Source organism: Anguilla rostrata, chromosome 6 (genome assembly GCF_018555375.3).
Source record: "Anguilla rostrata isolate EN2019 chromosome 6, ASM1855537v3, whole genome shotgun sequence".
NCBI lineage: Eukaryota > Metazoa > Chordata > Actinopteri > Anguilliformes > Anguillidae > Anguilla > Anguilla rostrata.
The window spans coordinates 17,697,808-17,719,680 of NC_057938.1; the positions used below are offsets into that span (position 1 = coordinate 17,697,808).

The 21,873-nt window shown below is 43.0% G+C and overlaps 1 protein-coding gene across 2 annotated transcripts in view; it reads left to right on the forward strand.

The window, feature by feature from the left end:
• Window positions 1-17,780, forward strand: part of fndc3ba (fibronectin type III domain containing 3Ba) — a 147,771-nt gene extending 129,991 nt beyond the window's left edge. For both annotated transcript variants that reach the window (XM_064338733.1, XM_064338734.1), the window contains exons 23-26: window positions 3,281-3,499; window positions 8,161-8,327; window positions 8,556-8,683; window positions 13,728-17,780. In XM_064338733.1, coding sequence (XP_064194803.1) covers window positions 3,281-3,499; window positions 8,161-8,327; window positions 8,556-8,683; window positions 13,728-14,039 — 826 coding nt within the window. In that variant the 3' untranslated portion in view covers window positions 14,040-17,780. The remainder of the gene's footprint in view (window positions 1-3,280; window positions 3,500-8,160; window positions 8,328-8,555; window positions 8,684-13,727) is intronic.
• The last annotated feature ends 4,093 nt before the right edge of the window (window positions 17,781-21,873 follow it).

The following is a 21,873-nucleotide window of genomic DNA, read 5'->3' on the forward strand; positions in this document are numbered from 1 at the left end:
AAAAGAAAATAGTTTCGCGGGTAGGAGTTGCTTGATAGATTCCATTTTCTGATATAAAGCACAGCTGAAGGCTCTGCCATCTTTATCTTCCGAATCGACCGACAGCGTTGGCTCGGAGTCTGCTTTTGCCTTTTTTTTTCTCCCCTCCCCGTTATATTTTATGTTGTCATTTTTCAAGGTGAGAAAGGAAGCGCATATCAAACACGGGCTAGATCAGTCACCGCGTTTCACCCGTGATTCATGGCCCTGCCTCGGAGTATCGGATGCCAAATATATTCAGAAAACAGTTGACGCCAGTGCCCAGCGGAGAAGGCCCAAGAGGTCAGATCAAACCACTTCACCGTATACCGGTGGATTCCTAACCCTGGTCCTGGAGGTCCTACCGTACTGTAGTTTTTCATTTCAACCCTAATTTGGCACACCTGATTCTATTCATTAGCAGTTCAACGAGATCTCTAGCTGTTGAATGAGGTGTGTTTTGTTAGGCTTGACGTGAAAACCTACAGGACAGTAGACCTCCAGGAACAGGGTTGGGAACCACTGCCTTATACATTATCTGCAAGATATCAATCAACCCGTTTTAAATTGGCTGGTGAAAAGTTAGTTGAAAAGTTTGACCGCATAATACATTTTTAATATTTTCCTATTTAGCCTTAAATGTCATGTCAATTTAGGATCCTGCTTGTGTCACTGTCATATTGGATATGCAGAATGAGGACTGTCCTGGGATTTCTGCTTACCTTAGTCTTAGCAATCCTACCAGAAGGTACCAGGTCACCCCATAGCCAGTCGTGTGCTTTTGCCAACAGAATATGATTGATGTGCTAGCCTGGCCAAAATTGTTTATGCACCGTCAGTCCATGATATATGCTGTTTTTACGCCCGATCAGATCTCAAGTAATGATAAGAAACGGTCTGTGCTCTTGAAAGTACCGTCAAGTTTGATGCTGTTCATCACTGTGGGTTTTCATTTCTCACTGTTGACACAGATCATTTGGAGGCCTCTGATGTGATGAGTATAAGTATCCTCGTGGCAGATGAAGCTCCCTGCGAGCGGATTTTCAGTTAGGAGAAAAGTCTGCGACAAATTCTGTGATATCCCTAAACCCCTCGCCCTCATGAAGCACACCTGTGCATAATATCCATTTCCACTGAAACTCTTTAAAGCATTCAGTGGCTGTTGCATCTGGTGCTGCATGTAAAATGTGTATGGCATCTTCCATTGACCATTGCACATTTTTCATGAGTCATGTATAGTAACAGCAGATTTTAGAACGGTAAATTGAATGTTTGTGTGGCCAATAATGACGAGTACTTGTCATATTAAGGTGCGATTGGAAGGCGCCACTTCCATCAGCAGTAAACAAGTCACTTGTGGAGTTTTGAGATAGACAGCAGAGAGGAAGTAGGGAATAGCAACATGAAAATGCAGAAGCTTCACCTTGGTGGGGATGGATATAGTGCGCTCCAATCATCAAGGAATGCTGCCAAGAGCACAACCGTTAATTATCATTGGGCCCCAATAATATAATGTTATATAGTAATATATTGAATAATGTTTCTGGTCATAGAAGGGTTAAAGTGAAGCGAGGGTGCAACAGGGGTGTGATCTGATCTCTGAGCAAATTACAGTGCAACTGCCCAGAAGACTGAAGGAGAAAAGTGTGAAGATTTTAGGGAAATTTAAGGGAATAAGTACAGACTTACGTAGATGTAGGGAAACATTATATTGAGGCATTTTGTAGAGATTATCAGTTACCAAGTAATTTAATTGCTACATCTAAGCACACAATAATTTCCTTTTCATTTATTTTATGAAGCACCTTCATCTTATGAAGTATAAGATCCAGGGGTTTACACATACAGTAATTCCCCTGCAATTATGCAAATCTCCATGAAGTCGTATGAAGGGTGAAAAGGAGTAATGGGTTTAATTTGAGGCCGTGGCTGCGAACGTCATGGTGGTTGGCATGGCTGCAGGCGCGGCTTCGCTCGGTCCTGCGCGCTTCGTAAAAACGCATATTTGGCGGCGAGGGTCCAGATGTTGCCGCCATCTGGGTTTCGCGGGTTTTTCTGTTGTATTTGGCCGCCGCCTTCTGAGGGAAGTTTCCAGAAGGGCGTCGCGGGAGCGGCGTATGCGACTGACGAGGAAACGTTCAGCTCCCGGCGCACCCATCTGCTCCCGCATGTTTAGTAATCGCGCGTCGAGCCCCCTGCAAATCCGTCCGACTTAACTGCACCCGCGCGCCGCCAAGCTGTTTGTGACGGATATCACGTGCGTGATATCACAACAAGCAACAGCCTGCTGAACGAACAATATGTAGCTTTCGCCGCCACCTTCCTGGAAGTCCCGGTGTCGGTCACTAGCATTAGTGACGCGGCCGTATCATGACAGAGGCTTTTCACGGTGGTGTACTAGGAATAAATGTTTACTGAGTTAGCGTCACCTGATCCCTGGTTATGCCCCCCAGCGCTGCAGTATAATCCCGAAGGATCTACATACTGAAAATGTTTCATTGCTTTGAAAATGTTAAACAAAAGTTTTTAAAAAAATAAATAAATGTTGACTATGGGACACATTTTGCAAGTTCACCGCAAGAAGCTCACAAAAAATTGAGTGTGAGGAACACGCGCAGGTCAATGAGCTGTACCTGTAGTGTCATTGTCCGTGGTGTGGAGGTGCTTATTGTAAGGAGTTGGCCAGGGGAATCAATTCTGCGAAATAATGTAGCGACTCTGAAGCGCCTTCCTGAGAAAACGGGGTGGAATGAGTGGGTAGGATGGGCCCCTCGTTAGCACGGGGCTATAGCGAGCTTTCTGTGCTTCCCCACACGCCGAGGTCAGACCCGTTCGCGGTTTCATTGAGGCAAAAATTCGCTTTCCACGTCCTGGAGGAGAAAGAAAACAGGTTTAATAATTGCCCGTGTTATTCTTAGGCTTTCAAATGACTCAGTGTGCCCGCTTCCTGCCTTTTTCCCGGGCCGAGGCATTAGAGCTCGCGGGTCAGATTAGGCCTTTGCGGCTCACGGTGCTCTGTTCTGTGCATTAGAATGTAAACCAGCTCACCGCCATTTTTCCACCGAAACCTTGTAACACCGACATCTGCCCTTGGAGTCAGGTTCACTTGCTTTGAAGTTCCATTTTCCGAGGAGGACTTCAATTGCATTTTAAATTTCCTACTTAGCTGTATTATTCAGCTAATGTTTAGCACCTTGCTTTAGAGATTAGTCCACAAATTCTCACCCGTGTGACCGCTGCCCCCTGCTTTGTCCCCCCACAGCCTGCGGATCCAGGCCGTGAACGAGATTGGGGCCGGCCCCTTCTGCCCGCCCCTGCAGGTGCGGACCCTCCCCCTGCCTCCGGCCCCGCCTCGCCTGGAGTGCTCAGCGGCTGGGCCTCAGAGCCTGAAGCTGAAGTGGGGGGACGCCAACGGCAACGCCAAAGTCCTGCTGAGCGACGACCTATCCTACGCCCTGCAGATGGAGGACAAGAACCAGAGGTGAGACCTACAACCTCCACCTGCACCGTCTTACTCCTTGCTACACTCTAGCCCCTCTCAAACTGCCCCCCACCACACCCTACCTGCTACACCTTCACTGACCCATTCTGTGTAAATCCTCCCTCCCCGCTAACCCCTAAACCAACCACACGCTATCCACTACTATCAAGCCCCACCCACACACGCCCATGCAGGGATCAGGACCGATCCTTCATCCCAACAGACATCAGTCTTGTCTAGCTTGTGTAAAGGTCCATTCCAGGCCCCGGAGCTGCTGTTCTTGGCACCTGTCCACAGTCATTTTTTCTTCTCTGGAGCACGATAGCAAAAGTGCACTGTGAAGATAACCAAATATTATATTGTCAAAAAAAGAAAGCACACAGAGCCATCTGGGAGATCTTAAAACTTCCCACATTCTGAAACAGAATGACCAGGGTCATTTAAAATCATACTTGGTTATAGTGCAGTACGAAAGGGTACTGGAGCATTATTTGTTTAGTACTGTTTCACATAGGTGAACCTCTTTAACTTTCTAGCTGCTTGCAACCCCTCTATATTGATATGGGATATATACCCCACCAACCCCAACCTGTAACTGTAACAGGCGTGTATACATGAACACACACTCACACGGACACACACACACACACACACAAGCGCGCATACACACACACACACACACACACACACACACACACATGCATACACACACACAAACACAGACACGGAATAACACAGATGCGGAATAACGCGGTGACTTGGCATCCGGCTCGCGCCCTCCATCAATCTGTCCCCCCCCCCCGCGCGTCGCCCTCACCGGCTCGGCGCGCTGATCGATGAGGGCCGAACGGGCGTCGCTCCCGGAATCCAAATCACCGCCGCTCAGCCCCGTCTCATCCGTCTCGCCGTTTCCGGGCCCCGGCGCGCAGACGGGCTCTCCGGCTAAAATAACTCTTGACTTAAGGTCAGGCCTGACAGTCGCCGGCAGCCATCGATTAAACCGCAGTTTATCTCCGCCGAGTGCCGAAAGCTCTCAGGGACCCGCCCGCGATGCAGAGGGTGCTCGCAAACAAGAAGCGCGGATCCCATGTTAGACTCCCTCCGCCATAGCGCCGGACTGACAAAACTCAATCAGTCCGCAGATTCAATCAGTCCCCGGACTCAATCGGTCCGCAAACTCGATCAGTCGCCAGACTCAGTCAGTCCGCAAACTTGATCAGTCGCCAGACTCAGTCAGTCCCCAAACTCAATCATTCCCCAGATCAATCAGACCACGCGCTCGATCGGTCCGCAAACTGAATCAGAGCAGCTGGTTTTCCTGACTGTGTTTGGGAATGCTGCTGGTCCAGATGGGTGCCAATACTGTACCTGCCACCCGCAGAAGTGCTCTCAGTCGTCACCTGTTTTTAAATTCTCATTTCTTAGCTCCCCTTGCAACCCCACGAGACCTGTCACGGTTAAGCAGTGCCCAGCTCTCCTCGGTGCTGATCCAGTCTCAGAAGGAGTTGAAATTCTGTTTGCTTTCTTGTGATGACAAGAGAAACACAGCCTTACTTCTTAACTTTCATCACATATGGCGGTGGTGGTGTTCTCCACACGTTCCATTTTTGGTCAGATGCTTTTCACCAGAGCAACTTGCAAAGTGTTCTTGTGTTTTTTACTCTACAGACCAGTGTTCTATAACCCTGGTTCTGGGGGTCTGCAGGGCCTCCTGGTTTCTGTTGTTATTACCACTTAATTGATCAATTATGGCAGTCGACTGCACTGTTACCAGCAGACCTTGTTCTCCCGGAGCAGGAGCAAGGACCACGGCATTGCTCAACAAACAACACCAGTGGTAACCAACCCTGTTTGTGGAGATCTGTCATCCTGTTGGTTTTCATTTCAACTTTAATTTGGCACACCTGACTCTATTGCTTGGCAGGTGCTGTTCTTTGTTTGGGTTGGAATGAAAACCTACAGGATGGTAGATCTCCAGGATCAGGATTGGTTACCACTGCACTACGCCTGACACAAAGTTAGATGTTCATAGGAAATTCCCCACTCCCAGGCATTGTGGCTGCCTGAAGTCTCCTCCTTTCTGCACAGAGGAACATTCTGTGTAGATCCCACGGACTGAGGGTCACAACTCATGTTCATGGACTCCCAGGCCCTCATTCCTGCTCTGAGAACAGGAAATTCCCCCAAGCCACCACGCTATGCAAAAAGATGAAAAAGATAGCAAGAAATCCTCCCCCTGCATCCACGCAAGATGCATTGCGTACAAGGACAACAGTTAATTAATCCAAAATGCCAGCATTCGGGCAATGGTACAATGAATGGCCTGTTGAACACAACACGTATTTTCCATGGGTGTCCATGTCGCAGCTGCAGTCCTCATCCATGAGGGCATTAAGGCTTTCATTCTCCTGCTGATGTGCAATCCAAAAATGAGACAGCGGTGTTAGGAAATGGCACTGTAGCTAATAATGTGTCTGAACTGTCAAGCCTCTTTTTACCTACACATTCAAAGCACATTTGCTGTTGTGCACCAGCTGTAGTTGTTGTGTGAACATGTGGCAGATAACTATTTGCAATTATTTCATATGGTTTTAGAGTAATTGTGTAGCTCTGCATTTCTAATGCCCATTAGTGTAAAAAGGAATCTATGCTGAATGCGCTAATTAGCAGTAGTGGATAAATTGCCATAGCAACTATTAATGTTGTTCTCACAGAGAATTATCAGGCAGTGTGTGCATGGTGCACTGTTGTCGATATATTCCTCTTAAGGTAATTGTTTGGCATTGTGTGTACACTAATAGAATTTCTGTTTCCTTAAACATTATTGCTTTTCGTACGCTAGGTGTTAATTTGCCTGGATGCTGGATGTTCTCAACCTCTCGTATTGTCTGGATAAAAGCACCTGTCAAAGCAGGCTATCAATATTAACCAGAAAGGTGAAACCGCACTAGGGACCGAATCCAGAAATTGTGGGATGTAATGTAGCGTGCAGCGTCTCCGTCCGCAGCCGAGACCCTGCTGTCCGTTTAAGAAAGTCACGGCAGGCGTAGGCAACCAGGCCAGCCGATCGGGAACGGTCTTTAAATCGGGTGGTGTCATCAAACTGAAACAACTTGGGTGGTCCGCAGTTCCTCAGCTTTCCTCATACGGTGTATTGATGTTTTCTGAAACTGAAAAAAAGGTTGTTATTGGGTATCTGCTGATTGAATTATATCCGTTGAATTTCGTTTGTGTCTCTTGTTTATTGGAAGGCACCCTAGGCAATGCTGGATTTCTCTTGATGTCTCGTTACTGTTGAATTCCCAGAAAAGGAAGCCATGCTGAAACTTAATGCATTTTTAAGTAGTTGTGATATTTTTACACAACTGTTGTAATTATCTGAACATTTATCGTTTTTCCATGGGAATTTTAAAAAATATTGTTGCGTGAGTGTGAAATCGTCAAGAAAGGATTAACTTAAAACAAAAACCTCCCTCCTATTTGGATTTTCTTTTTTTTAAATATATATGTCCTCCTCTGTTGAAACCCTACTCTGTTCCCTGCCTCTCTGTAAGCAGTGCATTTCTTGTTTTATACAAAGTCCATTACCTCTTTGTTCTTAAAGCTATTCCAGTCACCTTCTTCCAAGGCAGATCTTAGTCACTGATGCTATAGCAACATGAGCCAAGGACCTTGGTTCACACTCAAGAATGTGTTTGACACTGACCGTTGCTTTCCCTTCCCCGCTCTCAAAAAATGGATCTTATCTGCCTTTGAAAAACTTACTGGATTTTTTTTCAAAATGACACAGTGCGACTGTCTCACCAACTTTAAAAAAGAAGAAGAAGTAATTTTACGTCTGTTCTGTATATTAGCAATGAAAGGAGTGAATAAAGTTGGGATAGATTTCTTGGCAATGTGACAGGGCACTTTTTTCCCAATCTGTATACATCTGTTGCTGTGTTTTTGAGGTCTGGACATTTTTTTGCAGCACTGCTTGTTTACCCAATATTTTGCACCTGATTGTGTTGATTGCTATGCCGCGTGTCCCTTGCTAATGCAGGACATAGTCATAATTCATGATTAAGAGGGCAGAACAACATGACCCTGATCAGATGGCTTTTAGTGTCTCGGCCTGTCCCATGACCAGTTAGAGAAGAGCATTATGGTGGCAGTTGTTATTGATATTTGATAGCATTTTGATTGTCGCCATGGCAACAGGACCACTGCGGTGCTTGGGGATAAAAGCTCTTGCCACCCTGAGAAAATCGTCACTTTTAAAGGACTGCTGAAATTCAGATCAGGTTGGGAATGGTCAAGCTCTGTTATCTTAAGAAGGAGTACCATGTCATTGCGCTGTTTGACATTAGTTTACACTGAAGGTGCTTAGCCTTGCCTTGTTTGTGTTATGTCTGCTACTATTTTTTCAGCATAAGTATCAAACAAGCATACACAAATGGCAGACGAAGCATACTGTCCTCTTTGCACTTTTGCACTTCTGTGCGGAATAAAGCACCGTAAAAGGAGATTTCTTTTATTAGCACAGTAAGGCTGTTGGAAGAATTACAACAGTTTTATTCTCCCAATTCCAAATGACATTATATCACACCACCTGCAGCGTTCCTCAACTGGCATCACTTGCCCTCCTGTGACTCTTACCCCCCCGTCCCCGTTCGTTTCAGGTTTGTGACCATCTACCGCGGACCAAGCCACACCTACAAGGTACAGAGACTGACCGAGTCCAGCAGCTACAGCTTCAGGATACAGGCCCTGAGCGAGGCGGGAGAGGGGCCGTTTTCTGACGTCTACACCTTCACCACCACCAAATCTGTACCGCCCGCCCTCAAAGGTACTCAAATGTGTTTCAGTACGTACGTGTTCGCATTTGGCTTTTCTGTGAGCTTCTCACAATTGAATGCATCTGCGTGTGCGTGCATGCATGCCCGCATGTCAGTGTGTTGAGCTGTGGCAGGTCCACAGGACATGCCACAAGGAGTGCGGGCTGCGTGTGGGGCGTTAGCGACGCGCAGGACGTCGCATCGCTGCTTCACCGTGTCCCCGTTCTCTCCCTCCGCAGCCCCCAGGGTCGCGCAGCTGGACGGTAACGTGTGCGAGGTGACGTGGGAGGCCGTTTCACCAATGAGGGGAGACCCGGTCTGCTACATCCTCCAGATTCTGGTTGGGCGGGAGTCTGAGTACAAGCAGGTGAGCTCCTATCCCTGGCTGCTTCACGAGCGTCTGAACGCCAGCTGTCTTGTGCGGGGTACGTCCTGCTCACTGCAGGAAATCGTGCTTACTGCTTTTTCTCCCACTTTTACGACTTGGAGTACCTGCATGGGCCAGTTCTAACTACATAGAACAAGGGTTGGAAGAAAATAATTTGCGCTTAATTTATTGCCTAATTCAGTGGTCCTCAATCCCGCTCCTGGAGTGTCGCCGGGTATGTTGCTTTGGTTATTCAGCACTTGAGTAGCATAGTAATTAATCAGTTAATGCTGTTGATTACACAGCTAATTCAGGGCGCCTGGTTTCTTCAGTCTGAATCGGTTGCTGATCTTAAGGAAAAAACAAAAACCAGCCTGGATTTCTAGGGCCAGGATTGAGGATCGTTGGCCCAGTATATCCCATACTGAAATATATGAAGGCAGGAGGATGCATTATGGCTGTAACAGTCTGAGCGTGTAAACATTGCACGGTGCAAACGCAATGCGAATAATTCATTTATCTAAACTGTAGTTTTGGTGATTGGTCGACAATGGTCATCATGCACCAGGCTTGAGTACTGGCGATGTATTTGAACATTCCAGAATGTCGCGCCATGCCTGGGAAGTTGCTGCAGGTGCCGCTGCGAGTCACCAGATGTCCTGTGGGTGGCGCGGTCGTTCCTCCTGCTGACGTGCGACCAGAAATAATTCCCCACGAGAATGTAGGATTCAGGGCGCCATGACAACGTCTGCCTGATTAGCCTCGGTTACCGACCAAAACATTTGAAGTTGGTCGCATTGCGGTTTCCTTCGTTTAAACATCAAACGTGAATTTATGATAGCGTGCGTTCAGTGCAGATGACACGTTACCCTTGATGGGAACTCTATCTTGGAAGAAGCGTTTATAATTCCACGGATATGTTTATCAACATCTGTGGCATTCTGAGGTAAAATGTCATCTTTTTTAATTGGTTTTCGGGATTCTTTCCCAGACTCTGCGTTGTTCTGATGGCACAACAGCCGAGTCGCGTGACATTTCCTTAGGCTTCAGAGTCAACTTCAATATTGTTTGTGTTTGAACCAGGGAGGAGAAGCAGATCCTTTCCCTGTTGCCAGTATTCACTCTGAATATTGCTACATTGTTTACCTCTTGACTAAAATGCTATATTTGACATTTTTAGAACTGTTTGCACAAGGCCAGTAATATTATCATGTTTTCACGATGCAGGTAAACAATTTTTACATGATTTTAATTGTGCTGTAATCATGGATTAGTGTTGTACTCATAGTACTGCACATTAACACTCCCAGAGATTCAAATAATCACCATAGAGAGAAAACTACAAATTGAATTCAATTTGTTCCAACAGAAAAATGTCCAAAATACGCCCTCTTACTCACGATGCTTCTGGGAACGTGCTGTTTTTTTTGGTTTCAAGAAATGGGGTGCAGTGTTTTTCTCCTTTGTGTTGTGGCGTTTGCTTCGAGATCAAGAGAGCCGTTTTTAAGGTGATGTACTTGGGCTCCCTCGCACGTTGTCCCAATTTGAGATTGATGCAGCAATCTCAGCTCACAGTTGCTCAAGATGCACAAAATTGCACCCGCAGCTGCACAGCCAGTGTCGTCTTTGTCCCTCCAGAGCACTTAATTTCCTTAACAGCCTTCGGTTGCCATTTTACTCAAAGAGCCCCATTTCAGAAGCCTGCCCTTGAGATTTAGAAAATTCTTGGACTTGATTGACTTGTTTGTTGGTTCATCTACTTCTGCTTCATGTATTACAGGCTGGTACACCCAGTCTTGAATACTGTCTTTTTTTTGTAATCATTTTTATTGTCTCTTTACCTGGACTTAAGTGTGATGTGTAAGCCATCGTACACATCATACTGTACATTTTTACACATATCTCCCTGTCTATTATGTGTTACAGACACATGGCATGATGCATGGCATTTAAGAAATCAGATTTCCCCCATTAACCTGAATTAAGGCTACGATAGTCATAATAGCAGTAGTCATAATAATAATACTCCTCCCTTCTGTCCTACTGTGGGATGGAACCATTAAGTTTACATTTCTTTCAGTTACCTTTGGCTCAGAAGTGTGAGTTCCCTAAGCACCATAAGTTCACAAATTCTGAAGCATATATATACATTAACCTTTTTAACATAGTTATTCTAAAGGAATTAGTGGATATGACAATGGCCTTTGCAAAAATGCATAAGAAAACCATAAGAGTATGTTTTCCTGATGTCTACTGATAAGGCATTGAAGTAGCTTTCAAAACGTGATTACATTTTTTTTCAAAAGATTTTGGTTTAGATTTTACACATGAATGTTGATTAATGGAATAATTTCACGGATAGATTGTTTTTTCATCAGTCGAAAACCTACTTTTCATGTGCCTGAAAAAAATATAATCAAAGGAAGAATTAAATGAAATTCAATTTCTGCATCTGTGCACATGTCAGATCAGAATGACATTTTTTTTCTTTTGGGGGGTGGGGGGTGGTTCTACTTGCTCAGTTGTTGTTTTTTTATTGTAACTGAGTCGAGAAAATGACCTGATTGGGATATCAGAAGGGCAGGAAGATTGTCAGGGGGCACTTCCTGGTTTCTGTCCTCCAGGAATGTCTGGCTGTACACTGTGCTGAGAGGCTTTCCCTCCCACAGTGGTCCTCAACTTCATTCTGCCCATCACGCTAAACTGTCTCCCACGGAAAACCCAGACGCAAGCTCTACTGCTAAAACTACCAGGTTAATGCTCTGTGCTGAATCTGGACCCAAAACCACATTCCTGCCTATTTTCACAAACCATTCTTTTCGCTTTTTCTCCGTTTATCAAGACTGTTGGCTGAACAATGGTCAGTTTTCCCTGTCAGTTACAGTATCAGGAGGTTATCAGTAAACCTCCAGTTTGCTCCTTAAAATGATTACAGTAAAAGATAACATGGAAATTTCACTGACGCAGGAGACTTATTTCCTGGGTTAATTTTAATGTAGAATCACTTATGATGCTCATTCAAAGAACATTGATCTGGTATGTGGTGTAGTCTTAAGGCAGTGGTAACCAACCCTGTTCCTGGAGATCTGTGGTCCTGTGGGTTTTCAATCCATCCCTAACAAAGCACACCTCATTCAACGGCTAGAGATCTCACTGAGCTGATAATTAGTCGAGTCAGGTGTGCCAAATTATGGTTGAAGTTACCACTCTTCATATAACAATTGGTTGGTCTCCAGGTTTACAAATATTGTAGGTCAGACGTATTTGGATGCTCATTTTGAAATGTGCCCTACCTTTAAATATGCCAGTTTTTTAAATGAACACCAAAGATGAAACCAATTAGATCATCTCACTCACTGTGATTATAAAAAGTTTATTTTAGCAGTGTTAAAGCCCAGCTGAGTGTCTTCTTTTAACGACTCGCGCACACAGTGCATTATTCATGTCAAGCTATTATCTGAAATGACAAGCTCTGCTGTTAATTATCTGAATTGTAGTTGGCAGTAGAATAAATTCATGGAAATGTTGCAGACTTGTGTAATCTTGCAATCTTGTGTTATACTTTGGGAACATGAATTTTAACATACATTAGATTTTATTGAAGTTTAAGTACTCTAATTGGCTCATTGGCTCATTGCATAGCTAGATGTAATATGCGCATTCTGCTCAAGCCAACCATGAATTGGCAGTTAATGGCAGACTAGATGAATGTATACATACCTGTCCCAGAATGTCCCTGCTGACCCATTGTGCTAATGGGGTTCTCACAATAGAAATCTGTTTGTGTATTATTTTTTGTGGTTTTATGAATCGAAATGTGTGAATTTGCAAACGCGTTGCTTACCGTGAGGAATGTAATGGCTTTATGCAGCGGTAATTACTGCAGCAATTTGCAGCTGCTTCTGTTGTGTCTTAATGAAGAGGTCCGCATTCGCCGGCAGGCCTCAGACTTCCTGTTCTCAGTAATGCATATTCCTGTTACTCGCATTTCCAGGTAAACTGTGTCAATCATGGGGGCTGTAGTCATTTCCCGGATGGACAAGCAAAGCTATACGCCTTTTAAAAATTCTCGCTGAAATTCTGCGCTAGTTATTTTTGATGCATTTGCATGTACAGTTAAGCTTTTGTTTAAGGCACTTAAAATGCATCAGCAACTTTTAATTTAGGATTGGGTGCTTGTCGCACAGTGGTGATGCGGTAGAGTCAATTTCACATTTGCATTAGAATCATCGTGGCTAACCTTTGTGCATGTAAGTGGAGGCATTGGGGCAGTTGTGTCGGTGGATTCATCAGAAGATGAGGAGAATAGGACGGCAAACAGCCTTCGTCTGATCTTTCCTTTGATGCTGGGAATGTGGAGAAATCTTCTTTTTTCCTGATTGTGATTCTGTGATGGACAATAGCATTCATAACACAGAAGAAAACCCTTTTCTTCTGGGGAAGGTTTTGTGGACAAAAGCTGTGTACTACATTTACGATATGAGCTGGTGTGTTTCAATTATTTTGAAGATTGAATTGTTGGGTAGGTGATGTGGTTGCAAGAAATATACTGTCAGGATATCCAGAATTGAAACTATCCTTCATTTCAGTATCAGTAACTCTCCTTTGTTCTCTGTCTTCTGGCTCAGGATTTAAAGGTCATTGTTATTTGATCATTCACTCCAAAGGGCTGTGGAGTCGTAGACAAATGGGATCCAAATGTTACTTGCTTAATGCTTACAGCCAGCACCTGTTAACCCTTTAAATCCTTGTGTCAGCGGTAGAACTACTGTAGGAATTTGTCTGGGACACGGGTGTGTGGGCAAAGGTGTGCAGTTAATTTACAGAAGATCGAAAATATTACCAAACACATGGGGTTCATGGGACATTTATCTATTCATTTTAAACCCACTATCTTCAAACTGAAACGTGGGCGAGCCACCTGCAACTGCTGACAGATCAGCTTAGTTGGTGGAGCTCAGTGAAAGGCATGCTGGGTAATGTAGTCCAGCCCAGGGTCTGTGCAGAGGACGCTAAAGATGACGTTGTCTTTTTCCCCTTCCAGGTGTTTAAGGGAGAGGAGACCACATTCCAGATCTCGGGGCTTCAGAACAACATGGACTACCGCTTCCGCGTGTGCGCGTGCCGCCGGTGCGCGGACACGGCCCAGGAGCTGTGCGGGCCCCTCAGCCCCTCCTCCCTCTTTACCCTGCGACGCACTGAGCTGGCGCTGCCCGGAGAGCCAGGCGCCGCCAACGCCGACGCGGCCCTGGGCATGATGGCCTCCGACGAACAGTTCGCCGCCCTAATAGTCCTGGGGTTCGCCACCCTCTCCATCCTCATGGCCTTCATCTTACAGTACTTCTTCATGAAGTGAGAGAACGCAACACGAAAACAGAGGGCAAGGGAAAAAAAGAGAGAACAAGATGAAAAACAAACTTGAGATATATTTTTTAAATAACTGCTACGCATTGTAGTTCCAGTGTGTATTCAGGCTTTTCTCTTCCTGGTCTTTTTCTCTCCGTTCCTCCCCTTCATTGCCGTCTCCCTCTCTCTGTTGTGCCGTATGGATTTACCTTGAGAGGAGCCTTACGCCTTTGCCACAGCTTGCTTGGGAAAGAAAATTCTGATTAACAAGCCTTAAAAGGAGTCGTGGGCAAAACCAGTTTCTACAGGCTGATTTGCATGTTTTTTGTATCGTTTTAAATGTATATGACTAAAAAAAAATGTATTTTTTCTTTACATTGATGGCCTTACTTTGTTTTATCTGAATTTACTTCGGCATAATTTTTTTCATTCATTTTTTTCTTTACAGCCATATTCTCTGTAGAACATCATAGCTTTAACCCTTAAGCTTTTAACTTGCAACATCTAATGTCTTTCGAGGTCAAGTAATTTGCAGTGTTTTGTCAGTTCTTCCGGATTTCAGTGTGCTAGATAGCTGTCTTTGTGCTCAGAAGAAACCAATGTGGAATCATCACCATTTCATCAGTAGGGCGAGTCAAAGCCACCAGCATTAAGCTGCCAAAGCAAATTGCAATCCAAGTGTGGTTTAAGTGAATGCTGCTATCCTGTTTTTTTTTTAAAGAATGAAACCAGTAACCTAATATATACACATATATATCAAAATATATAAATTCTATAGAGGTAATGTAATATAAAATGACATTGGGTTTGAAGTCTCAAATTAAGTGAGCATGAGTCAGCGTGCGTACAATGGTGCTTCTAAGATTGAAATTCCGTGGTCAGTACCGTAGCTCGGCGGGCTCGGGCCGTGAAGCCGACCTTGTGTCCGGGGCAGGGAAAAAAACACTGCCGTCCGCCATTCCGCCGCGGCCCGCGAAAGTCCGCTTCGGGCGGGGCGCCAGGACCCTTCGCCGGCGCGCGGACGCCCTGGCGCCTGACCCGCGGACCCACCGACCGGGCCCGCCTGCCCGTCGTTCATTCCGCCTTTCGTTTTTTTTTTTTTTTTTCCTTTTTCCCGGTTTTCTCTAACGCTGCCGCCCACCGTCTGTAGCCGTCGCCTCCGCTGATATTCGTCCTTTAATCTTTCGCTTTTTTTATCGGCCCCGGGACAATACTGTGCCTGCGCTCGTCCTGGTTATGACCCCGTGCATGTAGGGGGGTCGAGCGAGGGGGGGGAGACTTCTGTGATCGAAGCCAGTGCTGTGCTGTGAAATAGTAGTGTATACTGCTTAATCACTCTGTGAATTAATACCTGAGTCATCAGGCCATCTCTCTCTCTCTCTCTCTGTTTCTCTCTCTCTCGATCTTTCTTACTGCCTCTCTCCCTTTCTATCATTTTTTTCTCTTCATTCACTCTTCTCAGTTTCTCAAAAATCAGTCACGCTCTCTCTTCCTCTATTCTGTCTTTCTCCATAGTCCTAATTGAAGAAAAACGGTGCTTTATTGGAATGACAAACAAAGAATTGCCGAAGCTGAGGCAGTTCTTCCCTTTTTTTTCACCTCCTTTGACACTAACGGTGAAGCATAAGAATGTGTCCATGTCAAACATCATGGGAAAGTTACCCATAATCCTTTTAGCCACGTCATGGTACAAACCAGCAGATCTTATTAATCCAAAGAGTTTCTTGAAATGTTACACTTGCAGATCCTTTTGAAGTTTTTACTGGTGGCGGGGGTTGGGGGGCTCGGTGACTGGCAGCAAGCCCCTCCCATTCTCTGACTGACAAGCCTGTATTGTGCCTCAGGGAACACGGACTTTCAGGAGGTGAAGAAATGAATGCTACATTTCCAAGAGGGTGCTGCAAACACTACGTTTTAGATTGTGATTTTGCCCAAGCTGTCATCGTTGCCTTTTTTTTCCTTTCTTTTTTTTGTGGCCTCCTTTCCCTCATTCGCCTTATTCAATGTTTTTTTTTTTTTCATTGCCTAAGCTGTGCCTTGCTCTGCAGTGTCCATAAGCAAAATCGTTTACTAGCTCAAAAATACCTTTTGCCAAAGTTAATGGGAAAGTAAGGTATAATTTTTTAGGTTTATTTATACTATATATTGCATACAGTACTTTAAATGCCAATTACAGTGCAATCTTCATTTATTTATTTTTTAAAAATTAAGAGACAAGTGTAGTTATGTACTAATTTTTCCCTTGTAGCATGTTATTTTTTTCTGTTTTTGTATTGATGTATTTTAGATTTATAAATACAGGCCAGCATTCCTAATATCCGTAACCCTTTAAGTATTTTTTTTTTCAGTAATTGGAAACATTGTAGCACGTACAGTACAATGCCAATATCACTTAAGTTTTACATATATCAAAAAGCCTGTTCATCTCCTTTCAAAGCAAGTGCTGAACTTACAGCCTATTTAATTTGTCTTTAGAGATGTGGCAAATGTTTAGCCAGGTTATGGTTTCTTTAATGGGTTATAATTAGCTATATTTGGCATTGCTAAATAGTGTTATAAAGCTTGTAATATCGTATTGTTTGCCAAAGCTAAGGCTTGCCCACTCTATTTTACTCTGTTTATTTGAAGGGTTTACGCAAACAAATCCTTTGTGAAAATTGACCAGTAGCCTACTATCTTGAAACGGAAAATTTTAAACTGTTTGGCAAGAATACTTTTTTCTTGTAAAACGAAATGTGCCATTTAATTGTATAACCCTTTTGAAATGAACTTTTTAAAAAACTATTTCATTCTTAAACGTGAGAAAAACAATCAAATTATGTTTTGCGACAAATGATTTTTTTTCAGATACAGTATGTCATAGCGCAATAGTGAACATATCCAGTATTTTGATAATGACATATATATATAGATAGCTATATAGTATGATGGTAATAAAAAAAAAATACAACTAACTGAAATGAAGCACTTTTTAAAGCAAAACATTAGTCTTTATAAGAAATATATCATTGAACTGTAATGCTTGATTAAGCAACTTCATTGGTTATTCAACAGAGAATTGTCATTGCTGTTTCAAAATTTTCTCAAAAGCAACAAGGAGTCTGTTCAGTGGTCCTTGGCAACCATGATCACATTTGGCACAAAGATATCTTCAAATGTGTGTATGTTGTGTCTCTAGTGAATATTTATTCTTTCAAAGACCCTGGCGCCCACATTTCTAATGTCAAGGAGGTCTGAGGCGACGTTCAACTGAACAGACTCCACATTTAATTAAATTTAATGCCTCCAAGTTGCGTCAGAACATATTCCGAGAAGAGCTAACCATTTGTCTGACTGAACTTTGAAGGTTTAAAAAGATATTCCTTTTTTCTTCGTCGTCGTCGTTTTTAACCGCGAGTGTGGGAAAACGGTAGTTTGGCAATTAATCAGCACTGCTCCAGAAGTAATCCCAGGTAACTGTGTAGAGACACAAAATGTTTTCAATCATTTAAACCTGAAATAAAAGCATATTTTACCTCACAGTTAGGAAAAATAAACATTCCAAGCTTTCCATGATTTTCCAATTTAAAATCATTCATTTCTTCTTGTATTGTAAATTTTAGACGATTTCATATGCATATATAAAAGAAACTGCCATATCAATTTTAATGTATAGATTTTGCAAATACTACCCTATGTATGTAAGACTAAACTGTATCTGTAGCGTATATGTAATATATTTATGCCCAATAAATGTTTAATTTTTTTCTGATATTGCTTGGTCTCTGATAAATACTTTGTATTTTGTGTTTATATGTACTTGATAGCAAATAACAAGAAGTAACCAAACAAGAATTCTGAAATCCTGTCCATTTGATAGATTTTAATGCCAAAGCTTCATAGAAGAAAGAAAATATCCCAGAACAAAGCCTGAACCCTAACTATGTACGATATAGTTTTAAATAATTTTTGGTGTGTGGCACCCATGTCAGTCCTTTTATTAATAACTCAATATTGAATTGGCTGTGAAAATATTCTTAAGTTAAGTTCAGTTTGAGAACATGGATGTCCTGTGCCAGTTTAGCACACAGTGAACTTTAATTTTCCCTAAGTTAATAGTGAGAAAGTAAACTGACATGTTCAGGTATTTGTTTTAATACTTTGTTGCTGGGGTTGAGTTGAGTTTCTGTTCTCCTTCTGTTTGCAGAGTATTATTAACTAAAACACTGTGCTGCAATAGAAAAGTAATTTTGAGGTTTGTGATTTTTGAAAGAACGCTGCCGTAAATATCTAGGTGATTTTGATCTTTAATTTTGATCATTGACTTTTTTTCATGAGTCACTCTAGACCTTACCATATTTTAACCGGCAGCACTAGTGAGTTGTTGCCAGGACAGCACTGTATCGCAATGATAGCTTTAGAACTGAAGGAGAAAGTTGCTGTGGGTCTGCATTGGTGGCAACCAATGGCAGTTTTTAGAACCTGAATCTGCAGTGCATTTATGCATTTAAGGTTTTGGCGCAAGCTGGTTGGGTGATTCCCTGGCACTTCCTGGAATCAAATGTGTGATAAATGGCATTGGAGCTGCACTTCCCAGGCTTGGGAAGCTCCTCTAATGTTAGTTCTTGTTGTTAGTTTCAGTCTGGGTTTTGCTTCAGTACTATGTTTATTAGCTATGACCAAGTTATTGTTGCTGCAGGACACCATTGGCTTCACCCTGCCAAGATACGTTTGGGTGTAAGCCAGTCCCAGTAATATTGATAATGTCCTTCAGAAAGCATTTCACTTTACCAACAAGAAGAAAATGTAATGTGACTTTCTTGTCTTGGGTCTGTGAGGTGAGAAGGGCTGTGGTGTGGGCCAATTCAATTTAAAATCAATATGTGTGGCATCAGACATGAGTTAATGAGTGGGAAGCCCTGTGGCTCAAGCAGTCACTCTCAAGTGCCGTGAGTCTCAAGTGCGCTGATATTCATTGTGGTCCTTGACAGATTTCCAGACAGTCCATGCTGATTCAACAGATGAGGAACACTTTTAATCCTGGAGATACAGCATGTGGTCAGAAATGAGTGTATAAGGGGGATGTACGTGCAGGCAATTATTGGGCCTCAACATCTGATGAAATTGTATTACGGTTAAGTGAAATGTTGCCTGATGGAAAAATTGTAATACCAGCATCTGTTGTCTTGCTTCACAGGATTGCACTGTGTGAGTTCAGACACAGTAAACACAGAAAGGATGTTCTTGCCAGTGATGTGAACACAGACTTAATGAGAAATAAAAACACAAAAGGCTTTATATCAAGTACGCTTTTTGGAATCAACTTGAGTACAGACTTAAGAGTTTCTCAGCACAAAATAAATAAAAAATAAATAAATAGAAGATACTTACTCCATTTTACTGACACCCTTGTTGTTAGTTTTTATTCCAACATTAAAACAGTCCTCTTCGGCCGAGACTGTGGCATGGTCTATAGAATGAGTTGTGTATGACTAGGGTTCCATTCCTGGTCATGGCACCCTCTGTACTGTGATCCCACCTCTGTGTTCCGAGGATGAATCAAGGGATAGAGAAATATATAACCGGGACTGCCCCGCTCTCTTATTAAATTAGACAAGGCTTTGCTTTTTGCAGAGATGATGGACCCTTTTCAATAGGTAAGGGTGTACAAAAGCCAAGCCTTTAATGTTTGCTACAGGTTGGGTGAAATTCTAATGTCACCCTTACAAATGTGATTTAAAAAATGTCCTCCATCGATGCCTTCCCCTAAGGTTCTTGGAAATCATTCATGGGCTTGAGGTGGGGAAGAACAAAATAACAGCATAGAAACGCCCTAAAAAAAGAACAGGTTGTTCTGTTTGGTTCTTTTTTTAAATTATGAGTCTTATCCTTCGTTTTGTATGCTTGCTGAGCCAAAAACATCCATATTAAAGTTCACCCTAAACGGATTAGTTCCTTGAAATCCTGCTGAACTGAATGGAACGCTTGAAAGGACCCACTCTTTGCCCAGCTGGTGCGTTATGTCTCCTATAAATACATTCTGATTCAAACACAATTGAAGCTTTATTAGCAAACAGTTTTTACCTACTCAGCCAGAGCCATTCCCCAACCCTCCCAGATTTTGTGACCTGACCACACCCTTTGCTCGAGTTAGGTACTGCATTCACGTGTAACATCAATTTTTTATTAATTTATAATACATTGGATTTTCGGGAACAAAAACATTCTCAAACCCCTAAATCACTTTTAAGTCCTCAGGCAAAGTCAACTTACAATGCTTGCGGGTGTTTTGAAACCTCCCACTGATATTTACGTATAGGTCATGATGAGATCTGCAAATATCAAGTACAAATATTCATATATCTGTGGATTTTGCTATGTTTATGAAGCTGCATATTTCATGGATTCCAGTATTGCTTATTGTCACTCTAGCCAGAACAAATGGCAAGAGGGCGCGTACGTGGCTGTACGTCCTCTAAAACAGTGGCTCTCAAACTCGGTCCTGGGGGACCCCTGTGTATGCTGGTTTTCATTCCAACCTCAACAGCAATCCCCAAATTTTAACAAGCTGTTAAATTTTCTTAATTAGGTTCTTTTCATGTTTTAGAGCTGGGGTCCCCAGTGTTATCCAGAAAGGGCCAGTGTGGGTGCACACACCTGATTCTACTAATCAATCACTAGAGTCATTGCTAAGCACCTTGATTAGTAGAATCAGGATCAGGTGTGTGCACCCGCACTGGCCCTTGCTGGAATGAAAACCAGCATACACAGGGGTCCTCCAAGACCGAGTTTGAGAGCCACTGCTCTTAAACGTGTGAAGTGAGCTGCGACTGGCTGAGCTGCTGCAATTCTTGTACCGGAGGACTGCAGAACTAACACACCTGCCACAGGTAGATTGCAGATGCTTAGTCTTCCACAGAAGTTGCAGTTGAGCAACGGGGCCGGGGGACACCCTGTCAACTGAAGCCTTCCCCTTCTGCTTGACCGTACCTATGACAATAAGCAAATGAGAAGTAAAGTGAATCTATGCCGGCCCCTGTTATAAACTGATGTCTTTGAATTGGGATATTCTAACTGTAAGCCAAGTAATGTTTGAATTCTGGCATCGGATTTAGTGGTCCTTGCAGTTTATTCTGTCTTCATGGCAGACTGCCATGGTTAATTTGTCAAATAATTTATTACAACTGATTCAAACTTCTTATGTTTTTGCTAGCCACCCACCTCCATGAGTAATATACTAGGATGTTCCTTGCAGCATAAACTGTATTCTCTCTTCAAAATGGCTGCCCACGGAATAAGGTCCTTTGCTGTCAAAATGTGGATGAAAATAAAAAACCTATTTCAACAAACATGAATGTCAAACGAGGTAAAGTTATGGCAAACTAGAATGGGTGGTTTAAAACAAAGCAAAAAACCTTTTGTTTAACAGTTAATCCTTTCCTTGCATTTAATGTCATATTTCCTTTTAAAAATGTGTTTCTCTTTCATGCTTTTTATATGACTGTATTTCATTTAAGATATCTTGATATCATTTTGGCACAAAATGACCATCTGTATGAGTGCACAGTTGCAGATTCATTTTTACACAAAACCTCTATCCAGAATAAGATGTACAGAAACCTTTAGAGGTAGTGTCAATATTTGTAAGTCTCGGGATTCAGAGTTCATTATAAGATGAATTCATGAATTGGTGCTTATATATAGCACTTTTTTTCCAAATGCTTTACAGTGATGAGTGAGAACTCACCTCACCCTCGCACCAATGTGTCGCACCCACCTGGATGATGCACAGAAGCCATTTTGTGGCAAAACACTCAACTCTCATTAGCTAACGTGGTGATGGAAAGAACGAAGATATACTTTAT